The sequence below is a fragment of the Hypanus sabinus genome, unplaced genomic scaffold, assembly GCF_030144855.1.
Source record: "Hypanus sabinus isolate sHypSab1 unplaced genomic scaffold, sHypSab1.hap1 scaffold_967, whole genome shotgun sequence".
NCBI lineage: Eukaryota > Metazoa > Chordata > Chondrichthyes > Myliobatiformes > Dasyatidae > Hypanus > Hypanus sabinus.
In genome coordinates this window covers 16,131-41,293 of record NW_026781823.1, presented here as the reverse complement: position 1 = coordinate 41,293, position 25,163 = coordinate 16,131, and the positions used below count along the sequence as shown (strand labels likewise).

The 25,163-nt window shown below is 47.0% G+C and overlaps 1 protein-coding gene across 1 annotated transcript; it reads right to left on the bottom strand.

The window, feature by feature from the left end:
* Window positions 1-1,302: 1,302 nt before the first annotated feature.
* On the bottom strand, window positions 1,303-23,671 carry LOC132390585 (asialoglycoprotein receptor 1-like). The gene is made up of 7 exons (XM_059963194.1): window positions 23,616-23,671; window positions 23,430-23,501; window positions 22,051-22,170; window positions 16,995-17,111; window positions 14,979-15,194; window positions 3,607-3,749; window positions 1,303-1,822 (listed from the first exon to the last, which is right to left on the bottom strand). The coding sequence occupies exons 1-7, from the start codon at window positions 23,668-23,670 to the stop codon at window positions 1,808-1,810; spliced, it is 738 nt and encodes a 245-aa protein (XP_059819177.1). The 5' UTR covers window position 23,671; the 3' UTR covers window positions 1,303-1,807.
* Window positions 23,672-25,163: the final 1,492 nt, after the last annotated feature.

Genomic DNA, 25,163 nt, shown 5'->3' with positions numbered 1-25,163 from the left:
AAGGTCACGGGAATGATTCTGGGATCGAAACGCTTATCAGATCTGGAGCGTTTGAAGAATGAGGGGGCTCTGGGAAGAGGGTTGTAGTTGAAATCGATCGAATGTTCAAAGGCTTCGAAAAAGTTGATGTGGAGAGAAGGTTCCCCATGGCGAAACCGGTGGACCCACATCGCAATGAAGATGCGTCCTTTTAGAGCTGTTACTGGGAGGAATGTGTTCAGCCAGAGTATGGTAAATCTGTGAAATGAGTTACACAGGTGGCTGTGGAAACCGACAGAGTGTGTATTGATGTCGGAGGTTGATAGATTCTTGATTAGTCAGGGCATGAAGGTGAAAAAGCAGAAGATTGGGGGTGGGGGGACGGACATGGATCAGGCATGATAAATTGACGCAGCAGGCTCGATGACCTGTTTCTGCTCCTATATGTCATGGTCTGACTTTTGTGGGCCTTCACAAGTCAGGGGACTGAGATTAAGAGCCATGAGTTTAGAACACACTTGGAGTATTGTGTTTCGTTCTGGTTGCCTCTTCATAGGAAGAATGTAGAACACATTCATGCAAACACGGAGAAGGTATCATGCTCCCGACTGAACAGCGCCAGGCTTCCAAAAGCCGGCACGCCCATTCCCCGGAGTGTGGAGAGCTGACAGTTTCCCTTTTAGACTCATTATTGCTCGTCAACATTGCTTTATGGAAAGTCCGCCGTTGACGTCACCGAGCTGAGCACTCAGTACTCAACCGTAGGAAATTCATTTCGAGAACTATCCTTTGTGATACAAACTTTAGATGTCTTTACTGTCGTCTTGTTTATTTCGAGTCTACGTTTCAGTGTATTCCAAGCAATACTCTACACTTCCCATCACCACCATAGATCTCTCGTTGCAGAAGGAATTACAGTGCTTGAAGTTGGAGAGGATTTGTTCTTTCATTAAAGACGAGAAAGGGATCGCTGGGAGAAGTCTGACTAGTTGCATCGCCGCCTGGTGTGGAGGCTTCAATGCACAAGGTCACCAGAGGCGTGTCAGTGGTGTAGAATCAAACAGCTCTATCATGGGCACAACCCTCCCCAGCCTCGAGGACATCCTCAAGATGCGATGCCTCGACACGGCGGCATCCATCAGTGAGGCCCCTCACCCCAGGGACCAGCTCCCTGCTCAGTACTACCATCGGGAAAGAGACAGAGAAGAGTGAAAGCTCAACGATCCTGGAACACTTTCTTCACCTACGCATCACACCTTTGAATGTAAGAGCACCGCCTCGACATTCTTGCGTGATTTTTGTTTTATCTTTTTGCACCTTACATTAATTTTACATACTTCTCACGTATTGATCATACAAAGATACAAAGCTCAGGGCGGATAAGTTACGGATATGCGATGCAGTCCTTTGATGCTGGGAGCGGGAGGCAGGAAAGTGACGGGAAGGAAAATGGGGATGAAATATTGGAAGATGGATGGGAAGAAGTTATGAGAGAGAGATTAGAAGTAGGAGTGTAAAGACAGAGCAAGATAGCGAAAAAGAATGCCATAGGTAGAGAAAGGAGTATAGGGTAGGGGCAAGGGGCAGAACTGATTCGGTTGTCAGAGTCGGTGAGAGAGCAGGAATTGTGGTTAGAGAATAATGTCACTTCACTTACGTCGGCTACACGGACTTTTGACAAAGATCCCGGATCTTTTCAGGAATATCCGGACGCAAAGGTGCGGGCTTCTCACAAATGAAACGGTGCTGACCATTTTTGCAACTGCCAAGCCAACCGGATTTACATTCATTGCATTCGAACTTTCCAGAGTTCACCTTGTACACGACGTTAGAGACCGTTTTCCTGTGAAGGAAGGGTAAAGAGTTTCAAAAGGGACAAAACAATCAGTCCCCAAAATACACCCACTGACTCAATTTCGCCTCAACGACCGGTGTCAGTCCCCAGAACACTCACACTGACTCAATCTCTCCTCACCGACCGGTGTCAGTCCCCAAAATACTCCCACTGACTCAATCTCTCCTCATCGACCGGTGTCAGTCCCCAAAATACTCCCACAGACTCAATCTCTCCTCACCGACCGGTGTCCGTCCCCAAAATACTCCCACTGACTCAATCTCTCCTCACCGACCGGTGTCAGTCCCCAAAATACTCCCACTGACTCAATCTCTCCTCACCGACAGATGTCAGTCTCCAAAATACTCCCACTGACTCAATCTCTACACACCGACCGCTGTCAGTCCCCAAAATACTCCCCCTGACTCAGTCTCTACTCACCGCCCGGTGTCAGTCTCCAAAATACTCCAATTGACCTTCTCTCTCCCAACATACTTGTTCCAGTTTCTAAAATAATCGCACTCACCCATTCTCCGAGACACTGTCAGTCCCCGAATAATCCTTTGCCCAACGCTCTACCCTCAGAGCATTTTCAGTCCCCAAAATAACCCCACGATCACTCTTTCTCCTCACAGTAACCTGTCACACCCCAACTTACTCCCAGAGCCACAGCATCTCCCCACAGCCCAATGGCAGTCCCCAAGATACTCCCAAAGCTGTCTTTACCCCCCCATGGAAACCTGCCAGTCCCCAATTTCATCATGTTGCTCCAGTCTCTTCACAGCCCGGTCTCTATCCCCAAAATACTCCCACTGACTCTCTCTGTCCTAATGCCGCGTGTCTGTCCCGAAAATACTTGCACTTCCCACTCTCACCCATCAGCCATCAATCTGTCCCCAATATGATCCCACTGTCCAACCTTCTCCCTGCAGACCTGTGTCAATCACCAAAACACTCTCTTCCCACAGTCCATGTCAGCCCACAGATTAAACCAACTGTCCGCGCTCTACCAAGGGCCCGTTTCGGTCACAGACTAATCGCATTGCCTAATCTCACCCCACAGACCCGTGTCAGTCCCAACTTAATCGGAGTACCCCACTCCGTGTCCACAGTGTCCCTCCCCAAACACTCCCACAGACACATTTTCTCCCAGCTGACCTACAGACCACAGTCCGCGAAACACTCCCGCTTTCCATATTCTTCACATAGACTGCGCCGGTCAACAAATTAATCACAATGTCCAGTCCCTTCCTACGGGGATACCAGGACACAAAATACTCCTACTGTCTTACTCTCTCCCCATAGACCCGTTTCTGTCCCCAAAATATCCGCAGTGACCCACCTCTCACCACTGAATAGAGGCAGCACCCAAAAGCTCCCCGTACCGCGCCTCCCCCACAGACATGTGCCTGTACCCAGAATTAATCCCACTACCCAATCCCTTTCGAAAATCAGGCCTGACCCCAAATCTCACCCCGCCTTGCATGTTCCAATCCAGTATAAACCGTCTTGGCCGCGGACACGGTTGTTAATAAAATTCTGTGAAATTAATTTGCAATCATTAATGATTGAATTCGATCACAATATAAGGAGCGTCACTCTGTGTCTGACCCCGGGAGTGTGAGATAGGACGGTGTGGAGGGAGATTTACTCTGTGTCTGACCCCGGGAGTGTGAGATAGGACGGTGTGGAGGGAGATTCACTCTGTGTCTGGCCCCGGGAGTGTGTGATGGGACGGTGTGCAGGAAGATTCAATCTGATCTGGATATATTATCTGTCCATCAGACACATACCTCTTTCTCCTCTGAAATTATTTGAAGAAGTTTTGAATCAGCGATAGAACAGAGTTGCTTCGCCCCCTGGTAAGAACTTTCAAACGAGGAAATGAAATAACACAGGTCTTCATTTCTGATCCAATCCTTGGAACATGTTTGCTCTGGAAATCAGAAGCAAGAACAGTGTATTACTCATTACATCCGCTGAGTGTCAGATGCAGAATGAGGAACCCGCCGCACAGTCCCATCACACACAACAGGGGTCAGACACAGAGTGAAGATCCCTCCACAGCTTCGCATCACACACTCCCGGGTTCAGACACAGAGTGAATCTCCCTCCACAGTGTCCCATCGCACACTCCCGGGGTCAGACACAGAGTGAATCTCCCTCCACACCGTCCCATCACACACTCCCGGGGTCGGACACAGAGTGAATCTCCCTCCACACCGTCCCATCACACACAACAGGGGTTAGAGACAAAGTGAATCTGCCTCCACACCGTCCCATCACACACTGCCCGGGTCAGACACAGAGTGAATCTCCCTCCACACCGTCCCATCACGAAATCCCGGGGTTAGAGACAAAGTGAATCTGCCTCCACACCGTCCCATCACACACTGCCCGGGTCAGACACAGAGTGAAACTACCTCCACAGTGTCACATCACGAAATCCCGGGGTTAGAGACAAAGTGAATCTGCCTCCACACCGTCCCATCACACAGTCTCGGGTTCAGACACAGCGCGAAGCTCCCACAACACTGTTACATCACTCATTTGGGGGATTAGAGCTTCTTTGCTCGTCCTGTGAACGCAGAGTGAAGCTTCCCTGTGGCGCCGCAATAACGCACTCCCGGGTTGAGACAGCAGGTTCCCTGACGCACTGCCAGTGTTCAGACACGAGGTGGCGGTCTCGCCGCACGTCTCAGCGCACTTTCCCGAGAACAGCCAGAGACGACACCCTCCCCTCCCTCTCTGCCTTCTGATTAGGTGCGGGAAAATTTCTGATATTTCCTCAGCATTTCTGATGCTCAGCAGTTTACAGATTTCAGTCTTGGTTTGGCTGAAATTTTTGCACTTCATTTCGCGGTCATTGAATTTGCCTCGGAGATCAGTTTGCGTTTGATGCTGATCAGAGAGATCAGAGTTCAGGACGGAGAGGATGTTTTCCAGGACCAGCAATTTGTTTTCAAGGATGGAGAGCTTGCTTTCGACGACAAACAATTTGCTTATGAAGATGGAGACGTTGTTGTTGAGGGCCGAAACATTCTTGAGACAGGTCCTTGGATCCAGTCGGGAATCTCGGATTTCCTGGTTTTAAGGGTTTTAAGGGTTTTAAGGCATACAGCTCGTGGAGTTGCAGTTGATGCTGGGTCCTGTTCATGTCCTGATATTTTTTCAAAAGGCTCCGGTATTGGATGCAATCTGACACTGACGGATCTGTAACGCTGAGTGAGATGGTGAGCGGGGTGTTGGCGTCACGGTGAATCGTGTGTTGGTGCTACAGTGAGCGGTGTGACGGTGTCACGTTGAGGGGTGTGAGTGGGAATAACAGGATCATTTTCTGCTCGGCTGCCAGTGACTGGTTGTGTTCCGCAGGAGTCGGTGTTGGCACCGCTTATGTTTATGTTGTACAGCAATGATTTACATGATGGAATCACAATATCCAAGGACAAAGGAGCAGAAGTAGGCCGTTCGGCCCATTGAGTCTGCTCTATCACTCCACCATGAACTAAACCATTCTCTCGTCTAGTTAAATTTTCGGGCTTCTTCCCTATATCCCTTGATAAACGGACTAATTAGATACCTATCAATCTCATCGTCAAACACCTTAAATGATCGGGCATCCACAGCTGTATGTGGCAACGAATTCCACAAATTGATGACCCTCTGGCTAAAAGAAATTCTCCTCAACTCTGTTTTAAATGGGTACACTCTATTTCTAAGACGGTGGCCTCTTGTCTTGGCCTCAACCACCAAGGGAAGCAGCCTTTCCGCATCTACTCTGTCCAACCCTTTCAACATTCATTTTTTCTTGTAGATATTTCATCTAATCCGCGCCGAGTTCACGCGCCTGCGCAGTCGTGCCTCTTTTAACCCAAGTAGTTAAAAGTAATATCGTTCAACTTGACTGCCAAAGCAACCTCATGGCTTCCTGTAGCACGCCTGATTCATTTCTTAAGTATGTTCTTGCACATTTATACTCCTCAAGCGCCTTATTTGCTCCGTTTGTCTAGACTTGTCATATATGGTTCTCTTCTTATTTATCAGATTTCCAATATCCCTTGAAAACCAAGTTTTCGTATTCTTATTCATTTTTCCTTTAACCCTGACAGGAGCATACAGACACTGCTCTCTCAAAATTTCTGCTCTGAAGGACTCCCGCTTGCTAATCACATCCCTGCCAGAGAGCAACCTGTCCCAATCTACGCTTTTTAGATCCTTTCACATTTCTTCAAATTTGGCCTTTCCCCAGTTTAGTACCTCAATCCGAGTACGAGATCTATATTTTTCCATGGTCAAGTTGAAGCTAATGGCGTTATCATCACTATACACAAAGTGCTTCCCTGCACACACTTCCGTCACTTGTCTTAACTTGTTTCCAAATCGGAGAACAAATGTTGCTTCCTCTCTCGTCATTACCTTTACATATGGATTAGAAAACTTTCCTAAACACATTTTACAAACTCTAACACCTCTAAACCTTTAACAGAATGGGAGTGCCAATCAATATGTGGGAAATTAAAATCCCCTACTATCACAGCTTTATATTTCCTGCAGTTGTCTGCTATCTCTCTGCAGATTTGCTCCACCAGTTCTCGCTGACTATTGGGTGGTCTATAATACAAACCCGTTAATGTGGTCATAACTTTCCTGTTTCTCAGCTGTGCTCCTCCCATATGACCTCGGTAGACTAGCCCTCTAATGCCCTGCCTGAGCACTGCTGTAACATTTTCCCTCTCCAGCAATGCCATCACCCCACCCTTCATCCTTCTGCGTTTATCAAGTCTGAACCATCGGAACTCTGGAATACTAAGCTGCCTGTCCTGCCACTTCTGAGGCCAAGTTTCACTAATGTCTACAATGTCATAATTGCATGTGTCAATCCACGCCCTCGGCTTGGCAGCCTTCCCCACAATCCTCCTTGAATTGCAATAGACACACATCAGAAGCTTATTACCACCACACACAACCCTTCTATTTCTTACCTACCATGAACTTTTAACATCATTTATTTTCACCACCCCTCCACTAGCTGCTCTGCCATTCTGGTTCACATCCCCCTGCAAATCTCGTTTAACTGCCCCCCCCACCCCGCTCCAATACCTGGCAAAGCCCCCTGCAATTATATTGGATACCCCTGTAGTTTAGATTTAACACCTCTCTCTTGTGCGTGCCACCTGCAACAGAAGAGGTCCCAATTATCCAAAATTCTGAAATTATGCTCCCTACTCCAGATCTTCAGCCATGTGTGCATCCTCCAGAGCATCACGGGCACGTGACGCAGGTAGCGATCCTGAAATGACTGTACTCATTGTCCTGATTTTAACTTGCGACCAAGCACTCTATGCTCATTCTTCAGGACCACCTCAATCTTTCTTCCTACGTCATTGGTACCGATGAGAAACGTGATATATAGCTGCTCACCCTCCCACATCACAATGCTGGGCACGAGATCAGAGACATCCCTGATACTGGTACCCGGGAGGCAACAAGCTATCCAGGATTCTCTGTCACGACCACAGAACCTTCTGTCTGTACCTCTAACTATCGAGTCTCCTATAACTACAGCTCTCCTTTTCTTCCACCCTCCCTTCTCTACCCCAAAATACTCGCACTTCCCACTCTCACCCGACAGATCACTTTAGGTCCCCAAGGTACACCCACTGCCTGACTATCTTCACACAGGCCCGTGTCGGTCGCCAAAACCCTCGCACTTCCCACTCTCACACCAGAGCCCCGTGCCCGTCTCCAAAGTATTTACACTGTCCAACCTCCTCCCTAAAAACCTGAGTTAATTCAACAACATACTCTCTAGCAACAGCCCGTCTCGGTTCGCAAACTAATCCAATTGCTCACACTCCCCCCCCCCAATTGATCGATGTGTCCCAAATTATTCCCAGTGCAGCACTCCCTCCCCACTGTGTCCGTTCCCAAAGTCCTCCGACTGACGCATTTTCTCCCCACAGAACTGCGTCAGTCCCCAAGCAAATCGAACTGCCCCACGAACCCTCCGCACACCTTTTTCTGTCCCAAAAATGCTCCGAATGCCTAACCTCTCCTCACAGTCCTCGGCAGTCCGCAAACTAATCCCACTGCACACAATGTTCCCACAGCCTGTTCAGCCCCAAACAAAAGCCACTGCACACGCCCTTCTCGGAGCCTGTAACAATCACATGACAAACCCTCACCTCAAAAACTAGCAAGACTCCAAGTTTCCCTTGGATTGGCATTTTGCAAAACAGTATGAACCGTCATGCTCGCGGACAGATTTGTTAACAAAATTCAGTGAAATTAAATTGCTATCATTAATGATTGAGGTCGATCAAGATATACGGAACACTTTCTTTCTCTTCCCGGCAGTGTGTGATGGGACGGTGTGGAGGGTGATTCACTCAGTGTCTGACCCCGGGAATGTGTGATGGGACGGTGTGGAGGGAGATTCACTTTGTGTCTGACCCCGGGAATGTGTGATGGGGCGGTGTGGAGGGTGATTCACTCAGTGTCTGACCCCGGGAGTGTGTGATGGGACGGTGTGGAGGGAGATTACCTTTGTGTCTGACCCCGGGAGTGTGTGATGGGATGGTGTGGAGAGAGCTTCACTCAGGTGTGGATATATCTTCAGTCGATCTGACACATACATCTTGCGTCCGAGCATTTATTACAAGAAAATTTGAATCAGAGTTTGAATAAATCTGCTTCGCTTCATCGTGGGATGTTTCAAACGTTTTTTTATGAAATAACACCTCTCTTTATTTCTGATTCAGTCCTGGGAACAAGTTTGCTTTGGAAATTAAAAAAAAAGAATATATCAGAAAATCTCCCTCCGTCCGTCCTGCAGTTGGTATAGAATACGGTCACCTCCTCAGCGTCCCAACACACACTACCGGATTTCGCTGCGAACCGTCCGATCTCTCAGACTCGAAGGGCCAGAGAAAGAGTGAAACTCATCGGCCCTGTCCCATCACATATTCCCGATGTCAGTCATGCACAGAAGTTCCCAAAACACATTCCCGGGGTCAGACTCAGAGTGAATCTCCCTCCACAACGTCCTATCACACACTCCCGGGATCAGACACAGAGTGAACCTCACTCCACAACGTCCCATCACACATTCCCGGGGTCAGACACAGAGTGAACCTCACTCCACACCGTCCCATCATACACTCCCGGGGTCAGTCACAGAGTGAATCTCCCTCCACACCGTCCCATCACACATTCCCGGAGTCAGACAGAGTGAATCTCCCTCCAGAACGTCCCATCACACATTCCCGGGGTCAGACACAGAGTGAACCTCATTCCACACCGTCCCATCACGCAGTCCTACGGTCAGACCCGGGGTGAAGCTTCCTCAACAGAGTTCCATCATAAACTCCCGGCGTAAGACACAAACTGAGGCGCCCTCCAAACTTCCCCATTACACATTTCCGGTGCCAGATACAAACACACACCAGACCATCCTATCACGAATTCCGGCAGTGAAACACAATATGAGTGTCCCCTCACAGAATCCAATGGACAAACACATTACGCTTTTACATCATACCCAACAGAGGTCAGACAGAGAGTGAAGCTCTTTCTCCCTAAAGTCCATCATGAGTTCAGGCTGCTCACTGTCACATCACATGGTTTTGTGGAGAGCAACAGAGTGATGCTCCATCCACACCGTTCAATCACACACTGCCTTGGTCAGACACAGTGTGAATCCGTCTCTCCACGACCCCATCACACACTCCTGGGGTCAGACACAGAGTGAAGCTCCATCCACACCGTCTCATCACACACGGCCTTGGTCAGACACAAAGTGAATTCCACACTCCACGGCCCCATCACACACTCCAGCTTTGAGACACGGAAAAAAACGTACTCAGCACACGTGACAAATGTACATAGGCATGGAACATAGCATAGTACAGCACAGTGCAGGCCCTTCAGCCCATAATGTTATCCTGACCCTTAAAACTTGCCTCCCATATATACCCCCCACCTTAAATTCCTCCATATACCTATATCGTAGTCGCCTGAATTTCACGTGTGAAATCCGTGCATTTCCTTACCCAATGTTCTTACTTCTAGATCAATTTCGCCAGCTTTTTGGCTATAAACTCAATCTACACAAGTGTGAACACTTTCAAATTAATAAAGAATCTCAAACATTAGTATTTCGTGACATCCCTTTAAAGCAGTTAATAATCAATTTACTTTCTTTGGTATTACACTTACAAGGAATTTCAAGGATCTTTTTCGTGAATATTGTGCTTATCTTCGGAACTCTACAAAACAGAGTTTGTCACAGTGGACACACTTATCTATGTCTCTGGCAGGTAGCGTTAATGTTATTTAAATGTATATCCCTCCTAAATTTTATGCTTATTTCAATCTATTGCATATTTTTCCTAAAGCTTGTTTTGACTCCTTAAACTCCATTATTTTGTCCTATTTATGGAAGGGCAAACGTTCTATACTTAATAAAGCTTACCTCAAAAAATCTGAAGAAAAATTTTTTATGGTTTTACCTAATTTCCGTTTATACCTCTGGGCGGCTAATATTCGCTATCTTACTTTCTGGTCCTTTTTTCGTAACCAATCTGATTGTCCTAAATGGGTGACAATGGAGTTAGCCTCCCCTGAGGTTTACTCTATTTCTGAACTTCTTGGATCTGCACTCCCTAGTTGTTTGCCTACACTAATTGTTAATCCTCTTATTAGACATACTCTGAGAATGTGGGCCTAGTTTAGAAATTGTAATGGCCTTCATGCTGTCTCTCTTTCTAGTCTTATCTTGCATAATCATCTTTTCTATCCTTCCATGCAAGATTCAACATTTCATGATTGGTACAGAAAGGGCATTAGGCATTTTAAGAACTTTTAATTGATAATCGTTTCGAAACTTTCCGACGACTTTCTGCAAAGTTCAATCTACCTAATGCCCAGTTCTTTAGATATCTTTTCATTAGACATTCCATTGATCCTTTATTGTCCAATTTTCCTGCGATGCTTGAGAAAAAAGTTGTGCCCCCTTTGATAAAATTAGAACGGCTTGGGAGCATGACTGAAATGTTTATATTTTATCTGTTGCGGTTCTGGACTCATTTCGTAAGTCAGTTAATTCAACTTCTTTTTGTGCTCGTCACTGCTGTTTTACAGTTTAAGATTGTACATAGGCTCACATGTCTAAATCTAAATTGTCCCGATTTTACCATAACATTAGTCCTTCTTGTGACAAGTGTAAAGGGGGCCAGGCTTCTCTTATCGATATGTACTGAGCCTGACCTGGTCTAGAGGAATTTTGGAGAGACTTTTACTTAACCTTATCCCATATTCTTAATTGACACTTAGAATCTAACTCTCTGATTGCTCTTTTTGCTACCTTGGGTGAGGCAAATATACATTTGATTCCGGCTAACCGTCGAACAGAATATTTTGCTTCGGTTTTGGCTAGACGAAAATTCTTCTTTGGTGGAGAGATGTTGCACCACCCACACTTGCTGAATGGCTTACTGATATTATATCCTGTTTAGACTTTAATAAAGTTCACTACTCACATCTGAATTCGGATATAAAGTTTCAGAAGGTGAGGGGACATTTTCAATATTTTCAAAATTCCTCTTTCAATTAAGTCTTCTTTTCAGTCTCTTACATTTAGCTTTTTTTCTCTCTCTTTGGCAGTAGGCATTATAATTTATTGTTATTATTATCATTTACAGTTTTGGGGTTTTGAATGCTCCGATTAATATTTTTTTACATCCTGCAGTGGTTGGTCTGGAGATTTTTTTCCTGTGCGGGGGGTGTGAATACAAACTTTGCATGATTTTATTTTGTTTTTTAATCATTGATTTGATTATATTATTTTATGTTTATCTTGCACTGTATTAATATTAATTTTGTTGTAGTAATAGTAGAAAGGTAAAAGAAAAATCAATTAAAAAAGTCATTTAGTGTATTTGCCTCCACCACAGACTCAGGCAGTCCATTCCATGCACCAACCACTCTCTGAGTGAAACGCCGCCCTGTAATATCCCCCTTGAACTTCCCTCCACTTATCTGAAAGCCATGTCCTCTTGTACTGAGCAGTAAAGCCCTGGGGAAGAGGAGCTGGCTGTCCACTCTGTCTATTCCTCTTAATATTTTGCACAACTCTATCATGTATGCTCTCATCCTCCTTCTCTCCAAAGAGTAAAGCCCCAGCTCCCTTAATCTCTGATCATAATCCATACTCTCTAAACCAGGCAGCATACTGGTAAATCTCCTCTGTACCCTTTCCAATGCTCCACATCCTTCCTATAGTTAAGCGACCAGAACTGGCCACAGTGGCCTAACCAGAGTTTTATAGAGCTTCATCATTACCTCGCGACTCTTAAACTCCATCCCTCGACTTATGAAAGCTAACACTCCATAAGCATTTTTACCTACGCTAATTACCTGGGAGGCAACTTTCAGGATTATGTGGACATGTACCCCCTGAGCCCTCTGTCCTCCACACTACCAAGTATCCTGCCTTTTACTTTGTACTTTGCCTTGGAGTTTGTCCTTCCAAAGTTTACCACCTCACACTTCTCCGGGTTGAACTCCATCTGCCACTTCTCAGCCCATTCCTGCATCCTATCAATGTCTCTCTGCAACCTTCGACAATCCTCTACATTATCCACAACACCACCAACCTTTGTGTCGTCTGAAAACTGCCTAACCCACACTTCTACGCACACATCCAGATCATTAATAAAAATCACGTTAAGTAGAGATCCTTGTTGGACACCACTAGTCACATTCAGCCAATCCCAATGTACCCCCTTCACCACGACAACTGCTTTCAGCAGACAAGCCAATTCTGAATCCCCCTGGCCAAATCCCATGCTTTCTGACTTTCTGAATAAGCCTACCGTGTGGAACCTTGTCAAGTGCCTTATTAAAATCCATGCAGATCCCATCCACTGCACTACCATCATCTATATGCCTGTCACCTCCTCAAAGAACTGTAACAGTATCCTTGACAAGTAATGCGACACTTCCTCACCTTTCCCTCCCCCCCCCATCCCTTTTAAAGCACTGAAATCCAGGAATATTGAGAATCCATTCCTGCCCTGGTGCCAGCCAAGTCTCTGCAATGACCAGTACGTCATAATTCCATGTATGTATCCAAGCTCTCAGTTCATTACCTTTGCTTCTGATGCTGCTTGCATTGAGGTATCGCACTCTAGCCCTTATACCTTACTACCTGTACACCCGTTATTCTGCTTCTCTTTCCTTAAAGCCTCTTTATATATAAATTCTGGCTTTACTCCATTCTATACTTGCAGTTCTCACATGACCACTATCTCCTCCACCTCACTATCTGCTCCAACACTCTGTTCCGCACCCTCTACAAATCTAGTTTAAATCTTCCGGAGCATCACTGGCAAACCTTCCCACAAGGATCCTAGTCCCCCTCCAGTTCAGGTGCAACCCTTCATGTCGGAATAGGTCCCAAGTTCCCTGGAACAAGGCCAGCTGTCCGGAAACAGGAAGCCCATCATCCTGCACCGGCACCAGCCAGGTATTTAACTGCATTATCCTTCTGTGTATCTCCTGCGACGGGAGCAATCCTGCGATTCCAATTCTGCCTGTCCTGTCCTTCAAATTTGCACCTAACTCCCTAAACTCTCTTTACAGGACCTCCTCCTTCTTCCTATCCACATCATTGTTCCGTACATGGACCACGACATCTGGCTGCTCGCACTCCCTCTTGAGAATACTGAGAACTCGATGCGAGATATCGCGGACCCTGGCACCAGGAAGGCAACAGACCATCCGAGATTCTCGATCTCTCCCGCATAACCACTTATCTACCCCCTCAAACTATTGAATCTCCTAACACAACTTTTCTCCGCTTTTCCCTCCTGAGTTCAGGGTCCAGTCGGTGCCAGAGACGTGACCACTGCAACTTGTCCCTGGTAGTTTGACCCCACCAACAGTATCCAGAACGGTATACTTATTGTTGATGGGAACGGCCAAAGTGGTGCTCTGCTCTTTCTGTCTATTCCCCTTCCCTCTCCTGACAGTCACCCATCTACCAGCCTCCTGACTCTTAGGGGTAACTATCTCCCTGAATCTCCTGTCTATTTCTGCCTCTGTCTAACAAATGACCCGAAGTTAATCCAGCTCCAGTTCCAGTTCGCGAACTCAGTTTGTCAGGAGTCGCAGCTGGATGCACCTTTTATAGGTGTAGTCATCAGGGACAATTGTGCTCTCCTGAATTCTCACATACTGCCCTAACCGTGCCTCTATCACCAACACCGAAATTAATTAAATTAATTAAAGGATTTTAACCGGCCTTACCTCACTGGCAGCAAGTCTCTGCCCGCCCAAGCCTCTCGAGGCACAGCCTTTCTACTCTGTCTCCCCTGCTCCGTCCCCCGCTCCGTTAATCTGCTCGCTTTTTAAAATCTCCCGATGTCTCCGGGGGAGTGTGATTGTCCATCAACAGCTGCTCGACACACGACAGAGCAAAGTGTCAGACACAGAAGGATGCTGCCTCCACATGGTCCCATAACACATTCCCGTGTTCAACACAGTGTGAATCTCCCTACTTACGTATCAAAACGCACTCCTGGAATCAGACGCAGACAGAAGATGTCTCTCCACGATCCCATCACACACACTCGGACTCAAACACAGAGTGAATCCCACTCTAACGACTTCCATCACTCACTCCCGGAGTCCTAAACATACTTAAGCTCTCTCTCCACGATCCCATCACACACTGCCGGATTCAGAGTGTAACGCTCTTTCCACGGTGCCATAACTTCAGGGGTCAGACATGGGGTGAATCTCTCTCGGCACTGTCTCATAACACAATCCCGCTGTCAGACACAGAATGAAGCTGGATTCATACAGTCCCATCAGACATTCCCGGAAGGAGACACAGAGTAAGGCTGTAATGTTACGTCTCACAATCCCGTGGTCAGACACAGAGTGAATCCACATCCACAACGTCCCGTCACACTCTCCTGGGTTCAGTGACAGAGTGAAACTTCCTGCAAGCTGCACCATCATACACTCACCGGGTCAAACAGAGTGAATCACCCTCCATACCAGAACCATACACTCCCGATGTCAAGCACAGAGTGATTCTTCCTCTCTCCATGCCTGCCCTATGTCGAGGAGCAAGTGAAAGAGTGGAATGATGACTCACCTCTTCTGCTTGTCAAAAATTCACAGATTTGAGCCTTGGTTTCGTTGACAGATCTGTACTTCGTTTCCATCTCAGTGAAGTGGTGATGGAGATCGCTCTGCATTCGTTCAATAACGGACAGATTAGCGTTGAGCGCAGAAAGCTTGGATTGGAGGGTTGAGTTTAAATCATGGTAGTTTCGATCCGTGGTGACCTTAGACTGACGAATCTGCGATACTGAGAGAGATGTTGAAGGATGTTTCGCGTTTGCAGTGACACGTGAGTCAGTATCGCGCTACCGAACTGGTCACAGAGAGTGTTGTGTCAGTGTGACGGTGAAGGGTGTCCCAGTAAAGGAGGAGAAAATGGCGGCGCGACGCAGCGCGCGCGGCCTCTCTGGAGATGGATATCTGTTACTTGTTAAGTAGGGATACGTGCACAATCCTGATTTGATGGAGACAGACGTGAGAGCGTGTAGGAACATCTGGAGAAACTATTGAAATACCCGCTTCACTGCCGTTGCGACTGTGCGGTATTCAATCTCCGGAGAAGAAGGCCGCTGAGACCTACGTTTTGCTTGTTTCGGCGGCCGGGACGAGGTCGAAGGGGCTCCACAGAGGATTCCGCTCGGGGGGCGATATCAGAGGAACTTGTCGGAGGCTCGAAGTTTTCGGACGGACTCCGTGTCGGCCGTCGTCGGGTACTTTCGAGGCATTAGTTGGCAGTGCCTGGAAGTTTATGGCAGGGAGAGATACTCCCTTTTGCTGCCTGATATCGGGACTATTGGAGTCGATCGGGACTGGAGACCTTTTTACTAAATTGTGCCCATGGTGTGTTTTTTTATCAATTTACGGTATTGCTTTGCACTACTGTGACTATATTATGTGCTTTTGTCACTGTTTGTCTTTGGTTTGTCTTTTATTTTAATTTTGTGATATCACTCTGGAGGAGCATTGTATCATTTCTTAATGCATGCATTTCTCAATGACAATAAACGAGTGTCCTCATAATACAAAAATATCTAATGGATGCGCTTGTGGCTCATTGGGAGGCGCCACCTTGAGGGGCGTGTCTGTGTCACGCTGAGGGGTATATCAATGTCCCGATGATGGTTTTGTGGATCTGCGTCAGTATCGTGCGGGGAATGTCCGAGTTGCTGTGAGGGACGTGTCGGTGTCACTGTGATAGGAGTCTCCGTGCCTCGGTGAGAGGTGTACCGGTACACAATAAAGTGTATCTCGATGTCAAGGCGAAGAAAATGTCAGGGTGAAGGGCCTTGTCGTTTCACCGTGGGTGGAGTGTCTGTGTCATGGTGTGTTGTTTTCAAGAGTGTCTGTGTCACGGTGAGAGACATGTCATTGCCCCGGTGTGTGTAAGAGTATCACGCTGAACTCTGTGACTGTGTCACAGAGAAGAATATGTCGATATCATTGGGAATTTAGGTGTCGGTATCAGGTTCAGGGGTTTCCCTGTGTCAGGGTGAGGCGTGGGTAATTGCCTCAGTGAGCGGTGCATCGGTGCTAGGTTGAGTACCGGTACCGTCTCGGTAAGGGGTGTTACAGTGACGTGTGTGCATTTGTCATGGTGCGGTGCAGAGCGGATCACGATGAGGAGCGTGAAGGTGTCCCGGTGTATTGTTCCCCAGTGTCACGGTGAAGAGCGTGTCGGTGTCACTGTGAGGTGTTTTTTGTTGTGGCACTGAGGAGTTTATCAGTGATACGGTCAGGAGAATGTCGATGTTACAGTGAGGGGTGCGTTGCAGTCAGTGCTAATGTTATGTGTGTGTCCCGGAGATGGTCGTGTCAGTGTCGCGGTTAGGAGTGTTCTTGTGTCTAATTGAAGTTCGTGACCGTGACAGTGCTGCTGATATTATAGTGAATAGCACGTGTCTTCATTGTGTTATGGTTAAGTCCGTGTTTTTATTACGGTTAGCGGTGTGTCCGTGTTTTGGTGATGGGTTTTAAACGGTGTTACAGTGAGGGGCGTGTGGGTGTCATTATTTAGCGTCTGACTCCAGCGGGAGCCCATTCCACTCACCATGGATCGACAGTCCGACCACAATCACGATGAGGGCGGCTGTAACTAGGCAGAGTCGGCAGATTAGACAGTACGGTCTATTTCCGATCTTCACTTTCGACTTCCGTTCTTGCGCAGCTGTGGCGAGACCATACGACCATAAGACCATAAGATTAGGTTGCAGAAGTAGGCCACTCGGGCCATCGAGTCTGCTCCGCCTTTCAATCTTGGGCTGATCTAGTCATCCCCACTCCTCTGCCTACTTCCTATACTCTTTGAAACGCTGTCTCCTCAGGAACCTGTCTATCTCTGCCTTAGATGCACTCAGTAGCTTGGCTTCCGCAGCTGCTGGTATTAAAAAAAATCCACAGTTTTTCCACCCTCTGACTAAAGTAATTTCTCCGCATCTCAGTTCTAAAAGAATGAGCTTCAATCCTGAAGTTGTGACTTCTTGTCCTGGAATTCCTCACTACGGGAAGGAGCATTTCCATATCTAGTGTGTTCAGGACTTTCATCATTCGGAATGTTTCTATCAGATTCTCCCTCATTCTCCTGAACTCCAGGGAATGCAGCCCAAGAGCTGCCGAACGTTTCTCATGCCGAAACCCTTTCGTTCCTGGAATCATTCTCGGGAATATTCCCTCAACCCTCTCGAATGGAACAAAGGGGAAATCATGCCTGAATAATCTTCTGCAATTTGTTGAGGATGTAATTCTGAAAATGAACAAGGGAGATCCGGCGGATGTTGTGTACCTGGACTTTCAGAAAGCCTTTGATAAGGCCCCACTGAGGAGATTAGTGGGCAAAATTAGAGCACATGGTATTGGGTTAGGGTACTAACATGGATATAAAACTGGTTGGCAGACAGGAAGCAAAGAGTAGGGATAAACGAATCCTTTTCAGAATGGCAGGCAGTGACTTGTGAGGTACCGCAAGGCTCGGTGCTGGGACCGCAGCTATTTACAATATAAATTAATGATTTACATAAAGGTATTAAACGTACCTTAGCGAATTAGCAGGCACAAAGCTGGTGGCGGTGTGAAATATGAGGAGGATGATAGGAGATTGCAGAGTGACTTGGGCCGGTTGCGTGAGTGGCCAGATGCATGGCAGATTCAGTTTTATGTGGATAAATGTGAGGTTAACCACTTTGGTGGCAAGAACAGGAAGGGGGACTAATATCTGAAAGGTGTCAAGTTAAGAAAAGGGGATGTACAACGAGATCTAGGTGTTTTTGTACATAAATCACTGAAAGTAAACATGCAGGTACACCTGGCAGTGAAGGAAACTAGTGGCATGTTGGCCTTCATATCAAGTTGAGTATAGGAGCAAAGAGGTCCTTCTGCAGTTATACAGGGCCCTGGTGAGACCACAGCTGGAGCATTGTGTTCAGTTTTGGTCTCCAAATTTGAGGAAGGATATTCTTGCTATTGAGGGAGTGCAGCGTAGGCACAAGGTTAATTCGCAGAATGGCGTGACTGTCATATGTTGAAAGATTGAATCGACAGGGCTTGCATACACTTGAATGTAGAAGGATGAGAGGGGATATGATTGAGACATATGAGATTATTAAGTGCTTGGACCCGTTAGAGGCAGGAAATATGTTCCTGATGTTCGTGGAGCCCAGACCCTGAGGCCACAGTTTAAGAATAAGAGGTACACCATTTAGAACGGAGTTCAGGAAAAACACTTTCCCCCAGAGAGCTGAGGATCTATGGAATGCTGTCCCTCAGTAGACAGTGGAGGCCAATTCTCTGGATGCTTTCAAGAAAGAGTTAGACAGAGTTCTTCAAGATAGCGGAGTCAAGGGATCTGGGGAGAAAGCAGGAACGGGGTACTGTTTGTGGATGATAAGCCATGATCAGATTGAGTGCCGCTCCTGGTTCCATTTTCCGAATGGCCTACTCCTGCATCTATTGTCTATTGACTATAATATCAGTATGAATATGGAGATTTAAACAGCAAAAGCAAACCGCTAAGTGTGGTCTTATGAGTGCATTTTGGTGCCTCATAAACACATCCCTGCTCTTATATTCTGTACATCTAGAACTGAATGTCAACATTTCATTCGCTTTCTTCACCACTGACCGAAACTGGAAATTAATCTTTAGGGTACCTTGCACAAGTACTCCCAAGTACGTTTGCATCTCTACATTTTGAATTTTCTCCGCATCTAAATAATAGTCTGTTGAATTATTTCATCCACCCAAGTGCATGACCATATACTTTCCAACACTGTATTTCATTTACCACTGCTTTGTCCATTCTTCTAAACTACTGAAGTCTCTCTGTTTCTTCAACACTAGCAGTTCATCCACATATCTGTGTAGCATCGGCTGCAGAAAAGGTGGACGCTATGGAGGGATTGTCTAATGAGTCTCTTTTGTGGAGGTTTGGAACTGAAAGTGGTCAATAAATTTACAGTTTTATTTTATAGGCCGCCCAAGAGTAACAGGGATATTGAGGAGCAGATATGGCAACAGATCCAGGAAATGTATACTATCAAAATTGTTGCGATGGGAGATTTTACTTTCCCAAGTATCGATTGACATCTCTCTAGAACAAGGGGTTTATATGGGGTAGAGTTTATTAGCTGTGTTCAGGAAGATAGAGAAGCCTACACGAGAAGAGGCTGTATTTGATTTGGTATTGGTGAATCAACGTGGCCAAGTGTCAGAAATCTCAGTTGGAAAGCAGTTTTGAGAGATTGATCATAATTCTATCACCTATCCAACGGCACTGTAGAGTGATAGGAGCAGACAAATTAGAAAAACGTTTAACTGGAGTAAGGGGAATTACGAGGCTATCAGGCAGGAAATTGGAATCTTAAATAAGAAACAGATGATACCAGTAAAAAGTACGGATGAAATCTGGCAAATGTTTAGAGGATATTTGTGTGGAGTTCTGCATAGGCACATTCCAATGAGACTGGGATGATATGGTAAGGTACAGGAACAGTGGTGTACCAAGGCTGTACTAAATCTAGTCAAGAAGAATAGAAACAGCTTGCAAAAGGGTCCGAGAGCTAGGTAATGTTAGAGATCTAGAAGATTGTAAGGCTAACAGGAAAGAACTTAAAAGGGAATTTCGGAGAGCCAGAAAGGGACCAAGTGAAGTCTTGGCGTGCATGATTAAGGAGCACCCCCTAGGGATTCTGCAGGTATGAAAAGAGTAAGAGGATAAGACGTGAAAGAATAGGACCTATCAAATGTGACAGTGGGTTAACTGTGTATGTAGCCGGATGAAATAGCGAAGGTACTTATTGAACATTTTGCTTCGGTATTCACTATGGAAAATAATCTTCTTGACTAGTTATGACGCAGCAGACTGAAAAGCTTCAGCACTTAGATATGAAGAAAACGGATGTGCTGGAGATTTTGAAAAGCATCAAGTTGGATAAGTCGCCGGGACCGGATGGCATGTACCTCCGATTACTGTGGGAGGCGATGGAGGAGATTGCTGAGCCTCTGGTGATGATGTTTGTATGATCAATTGGAACGGGAGAGGTTCCGGAGGATTGGAGGGTTGAGGATGTTGTTCCTTTATTCAAGAAAGGAAGTAGAGATAGCCCAGGAAATTATACTCAAGTGAGTCGTACCCCAGTGGTTGGTAAGTTGATGGAGAGAATCCTGAGAGGCAGGATTTATGAACATTTGGAGAGGTATAACATGATTAGGAGTAGTCAGCATGGCTTTGTCAGGAGGAGGTTGTGCGTTACGAGCCTGATTGAATTTTATGAAGATGTGACTAAACACATTGATGAAGGAAAAGCAGTAGATGTACTGTATATGGGTTTCAGCAAGGCATTTGATAAGGTACCCCATGCAAGGCTTGTTGAGAAAGTAAAGAGGCATGGGATCCAAGCGTCATTGCTTTGTGGATCGAGAACCGGCTTGCCCACAGAAGGCAAAGTGTGGTTGTAGGCGGGTCATTTTTTGCATGGAGGGTTGTCACCAGTGGAGTGACTCAGGCATCTGTTCTGGGACCCCTACTCATGGTGATTTTTATAAATGCCCTGGATGAGGAAGTGGAGAGAGGGGCTAGTAGGTTTGCAGATTACACAAAGGTTGGAGGTTTTGTGGATAGTGTGGAGGGCTGTCAGTGATTACAGCGGGACATTGAGACAATGCACAACTGTGCTGAGAAGTGGCAGATGGAGTTCAACCCAGATAAGTTTGATGTGCTTCATTTTGGTAGGTCAAATAAGGTGGCAGCATATAGTATTAATTGTAAGAAACTTTGCAGTGTGGAAGATCAGAGGGATCGTGGGGTACGAGTCCCTAGGACGCTCAGAACATCTGCACAGGTTGACTCTGCGGTTACGATGGCCATCATCAATCGTGGAAGTGAATTTACGAGCCAAGATGTAATGTTGCAGCTCTATAGGAACTTGCTAAGACTCACCCGGAGTTCTGTGCTCAGCTCTCGTCGCCTTACTATAGGAAGGATGGGAAAACCGTAGAAACGGTGCAGAGGATAGTTACAAGGATTTTACCTGGATTGGGGAGCATGCCTTATGAGAATAGTTTGAGTGAACTTAGCCTTTTCTCCTTGGAGCGAAGGAGTATGAGTTAGAGCTGACAGACGTGTAAATGATGATGAGAGGCGTTGATCATTTGGATAGTAAGAGGCTTTCCCCCAGGGCTGCAATGGTTCCCAAAGATGACACAGTTTCAAGGTGCTGTGGAGTAGGTATAGAGGAGATGTCAGTGATAAGTTTTTTTTTACTCAGAGAGTGGAGGGTGCGTTGAGTGGACTGCTGGCAACGGTGGTGGTGGCGAATAAGATAGGGTCGTTTAAGAGGCTTTTAGATTGATACATGGAGCATAGTAAAATAGTGGGCTATAGGTAAGGCTAGTAATTTCTAAGGTAGGGCCATGTTCGCCATAAGCTAGTGTGCCAAAGGGCCTGTACTGTGTAGTAGATTTTCTATGTTTCTATGTTTACCCATATATTATAACGTCTATGGAACGAGCTGCCGGAGGAAGTGGTTTATTCGGGTACATTAGGAACGTGGAGACTTGGGGGCATGACTTGTGAGACTCTCCAGAATGACGTCAATACTGCGACCACTGACCTGTCTGTGCAGTGATTGTCTGCTCGCCAGGATGCGAGACGTTGCGGTGATCCTCAAACTCAGCAATGAGGGGTTCGGCTTTCGAAAAGTTCAGTTCTGCATAGGTGGAGATCAGACGGTCTGGGGAGGAAAGACGGAGAATATGAGTGTGAGTGTGTGTGTGTGTGTGTGAGTGAGAGAGAGAGAGAGAGAGAGAGAGAGAGAGAGAGAGAGAGAGAGAGAGAGAGAGAGAGAGAGAGAGAGAGAGAGAGAGTGTGAAGCAAATGGATGGAAGACGATGAGTGAAGGAACATTGACAGGGGTGAGAGAGAGAATAAGTGGGGAGAGGTAGAAGTGAGGACAAGGTGGACGGGTGAAGAGACAAGGAGAGCGAGGGAGACAGAGTGAGAGAGGGGAAAACAGAAGGATAATAGAGACCGGAGAGTGCGCAAAGCAGAAAGAGGGGACTGGTGGGTAGAGAAAAGGAGAGTGTGTGGAGTGGTAGTGAGTGGAAAATGGTGGGGGGGGAGCGAGAGGGGATGGACACGGAAATCAATTGAGAGAGATAATAGGTAGCGAGAGGATGCGGGAAGAGGAAGAGCGGGAGAGGGGCGGTGTGATAGAGGGGCTGTAGAGCGTTTGAACAGAGAGAGAATGAAGGAGAGAGTCGGTAGAAAGTGTGAGATGAGGGAAAGAGTGGGGAGAGAAGGGGTTGAGAGATGGTGAGAGGCAAAGACGTAAGGTGAAAGTCGAGAGAGAAGGGGAATAGAGGAAGAAGTGTGAGAAAATGTGGAGAGAGAGGATGAACAAGAGGGACGGGCGAGAACGGGGGAAATTGGTAGAGGGTTAGTGAGGTAGTAGGAGAAAGAGGGCAGTGAGGAGATGGAGAGAGGGAATAGAGACTGGGGTAAGTAAGAGTAGAGTGAGATTTTAATTTTATATTGCGTCCCTCCCTGTCCTATATCCTCATCAGTCCTCGCTCGGTTTTTCTTGCTCTCTGCCATCCCCACAGCGCTCCTTTCTTAATGTCTCCTGCTCAACACCCCTCCCGCAGTACAACTAACATAACGCCCTTGCTATGACATTCGCTCTTTACTGACTCCTCCCACAATACTCTCTCTTCATCCTATTCCATATGACTCCCTCTATACCTCCCCTCCCCAGCTGTGTCTCCACTCCCCCACCCCGAGTGCAGGCTCTGCGCCAATCCTCCAACAGTGCTCCCTCCTCATCGCCTATCCCACCTTTCAGCTGGGGACAGAATAGTGAACCCAGGGATCGTGGGTTCGTGGGGTCCCTCTGACTGATGGTTAGGTTCAATTGAGCGCCTTCCATGAGATCTCCCGACATGAGCGAACACATCACCTAACGGCGGTCAAAGTGACAGAGATGAAACTGACCTCCACCTGTCCGGAGCCGGGGAACAGAGATGGTCCTGTGATTAAGTTCCACGTACGACACATCAGGTTCAGCTGGGGACAGAACATTGAGAGTCAGTGAGGCTCCCTTCACACGTCAGATCACACACACCCGGGATCAAACACGGAATGGAGCTCTCTACCCCCGTTTTTATCCGACCCACTCACCGTTGGAAGGAGACTGTGCATCCGTTTCTGCAAACCTCACGTTGCCCTCATCCATCTTGTACAGGACTCTCTGCGTCTCTGAGCTGAAAACGACCGTTGTCGGAGGAAACCCGTGATGAGAAGGCGGTCAAACCGACACCAGCGAACTCCAGGTGGACAGCTGATAAAGAGAGGAACCGAGAGCAGGGGGAGGAATTACGGAGAGGCCAGAGAATGCGGAAATGGGAGTGCGTTGCTGAGAGACATTAGAGTGGTGGGAGCTGGGAGAATATTGACAGTGTGGAGAAAGAGAGGGAGGGGTGAGAGGGGAAGATGAGAGATCAGCGGAGAAGAGGCGAGCGGGAGTGTACAGAAGGTCGAGGGGGTGAGAGAAGGGGTAGTGTGTGGAGAGAGATGGAAGCTAAGCGTGACAGAAATGGGGAAACAAGAGTAGGGAGGAGGGATGTACAGAATAGAGGGTGACTTCCGGCGAAAAATTGGGAAAGCGGGAGAAAAGAGGCGGTGAACGGGAGAAAGAGAGGGAGGGGGGAGCCGGAAAGAGAAGAGGCAGAGAGAAGGGGAGAGAGAGGGCTTCAGAGAGTGAAAAGAGAACCGTGGGAAGGGATGGAGGAGAGGAATATGAAGGATTGAGAGCGGAAGATAAACAGGGGGAGAAAAAGAAAAGGAATGGAAGGAAGAGAGAAAATATTGAGGGCAGGAGAGAATGTCGGAGGGATTTGTGTCACTCATACATAACTTGTATTTCCCGGGAGATATGCATCCACCGTTGGTTCATGGTTTGGATGTTGGTCTGTTCCTGCTCATCGCCAGGGCTCCAGGCCTTCAGTCCGTGAGAAGCCACGATCAGGTCAAAGCCCGATCACGCACCGAATTGAGTGAGTTCACGCCGCCCTCCGAGTGAAGTAAACTCGTTGCATCCACAGGATTTCCTCGCCTCCCGCATCCAGTGGCCCTTCTTCTCCCTATCTCTCTCTCACTCACTCTCTCTTTCTCTCGTTCTCTTTCTCCATACTTCCATCACTCTCCCCTTTCCCCACCATATCTCTCACTCCCTTTCTCTCCTACCTTCCTCGCTTCCTCGATCCTCGCATTAGGAGAAACTGGAGACATCGTCCATTCATTCTCGTCTCAGCTCCCAGTGGAACAGCTTCCCTGCTTCTATCGTATCTATCTCTTTTTATCTGTTTCTCTAAGATCTCCTCTCTTTCTTTGGATTTCCGTGAGTAGAGAGCCAGGCGACTCAATATCTCTTCATATTCTCCCACTCGCCATCCCCGAAGTGAACCTACTGAGCCTCTTCTGCACCTCCTCCAAGTCCAGTATATCCTTCCTCAAGTAAGGACACCAGAACTGCCCGCAGCATTCCAGGTGTGGCTCCACCAGGACCCTGTACATTTCCATCATATCCTCCCTGCCTTTAGTTCAGCCCCTCAACTTGTAACTCCCTCTGCACAGCAGCATGCTTCAATCATCTACCATTTAAATAATAATCTGCTCTTCTGTATTTTTTTCCTGCCAAAGTGGATGACATCCCATTTACCAACATTG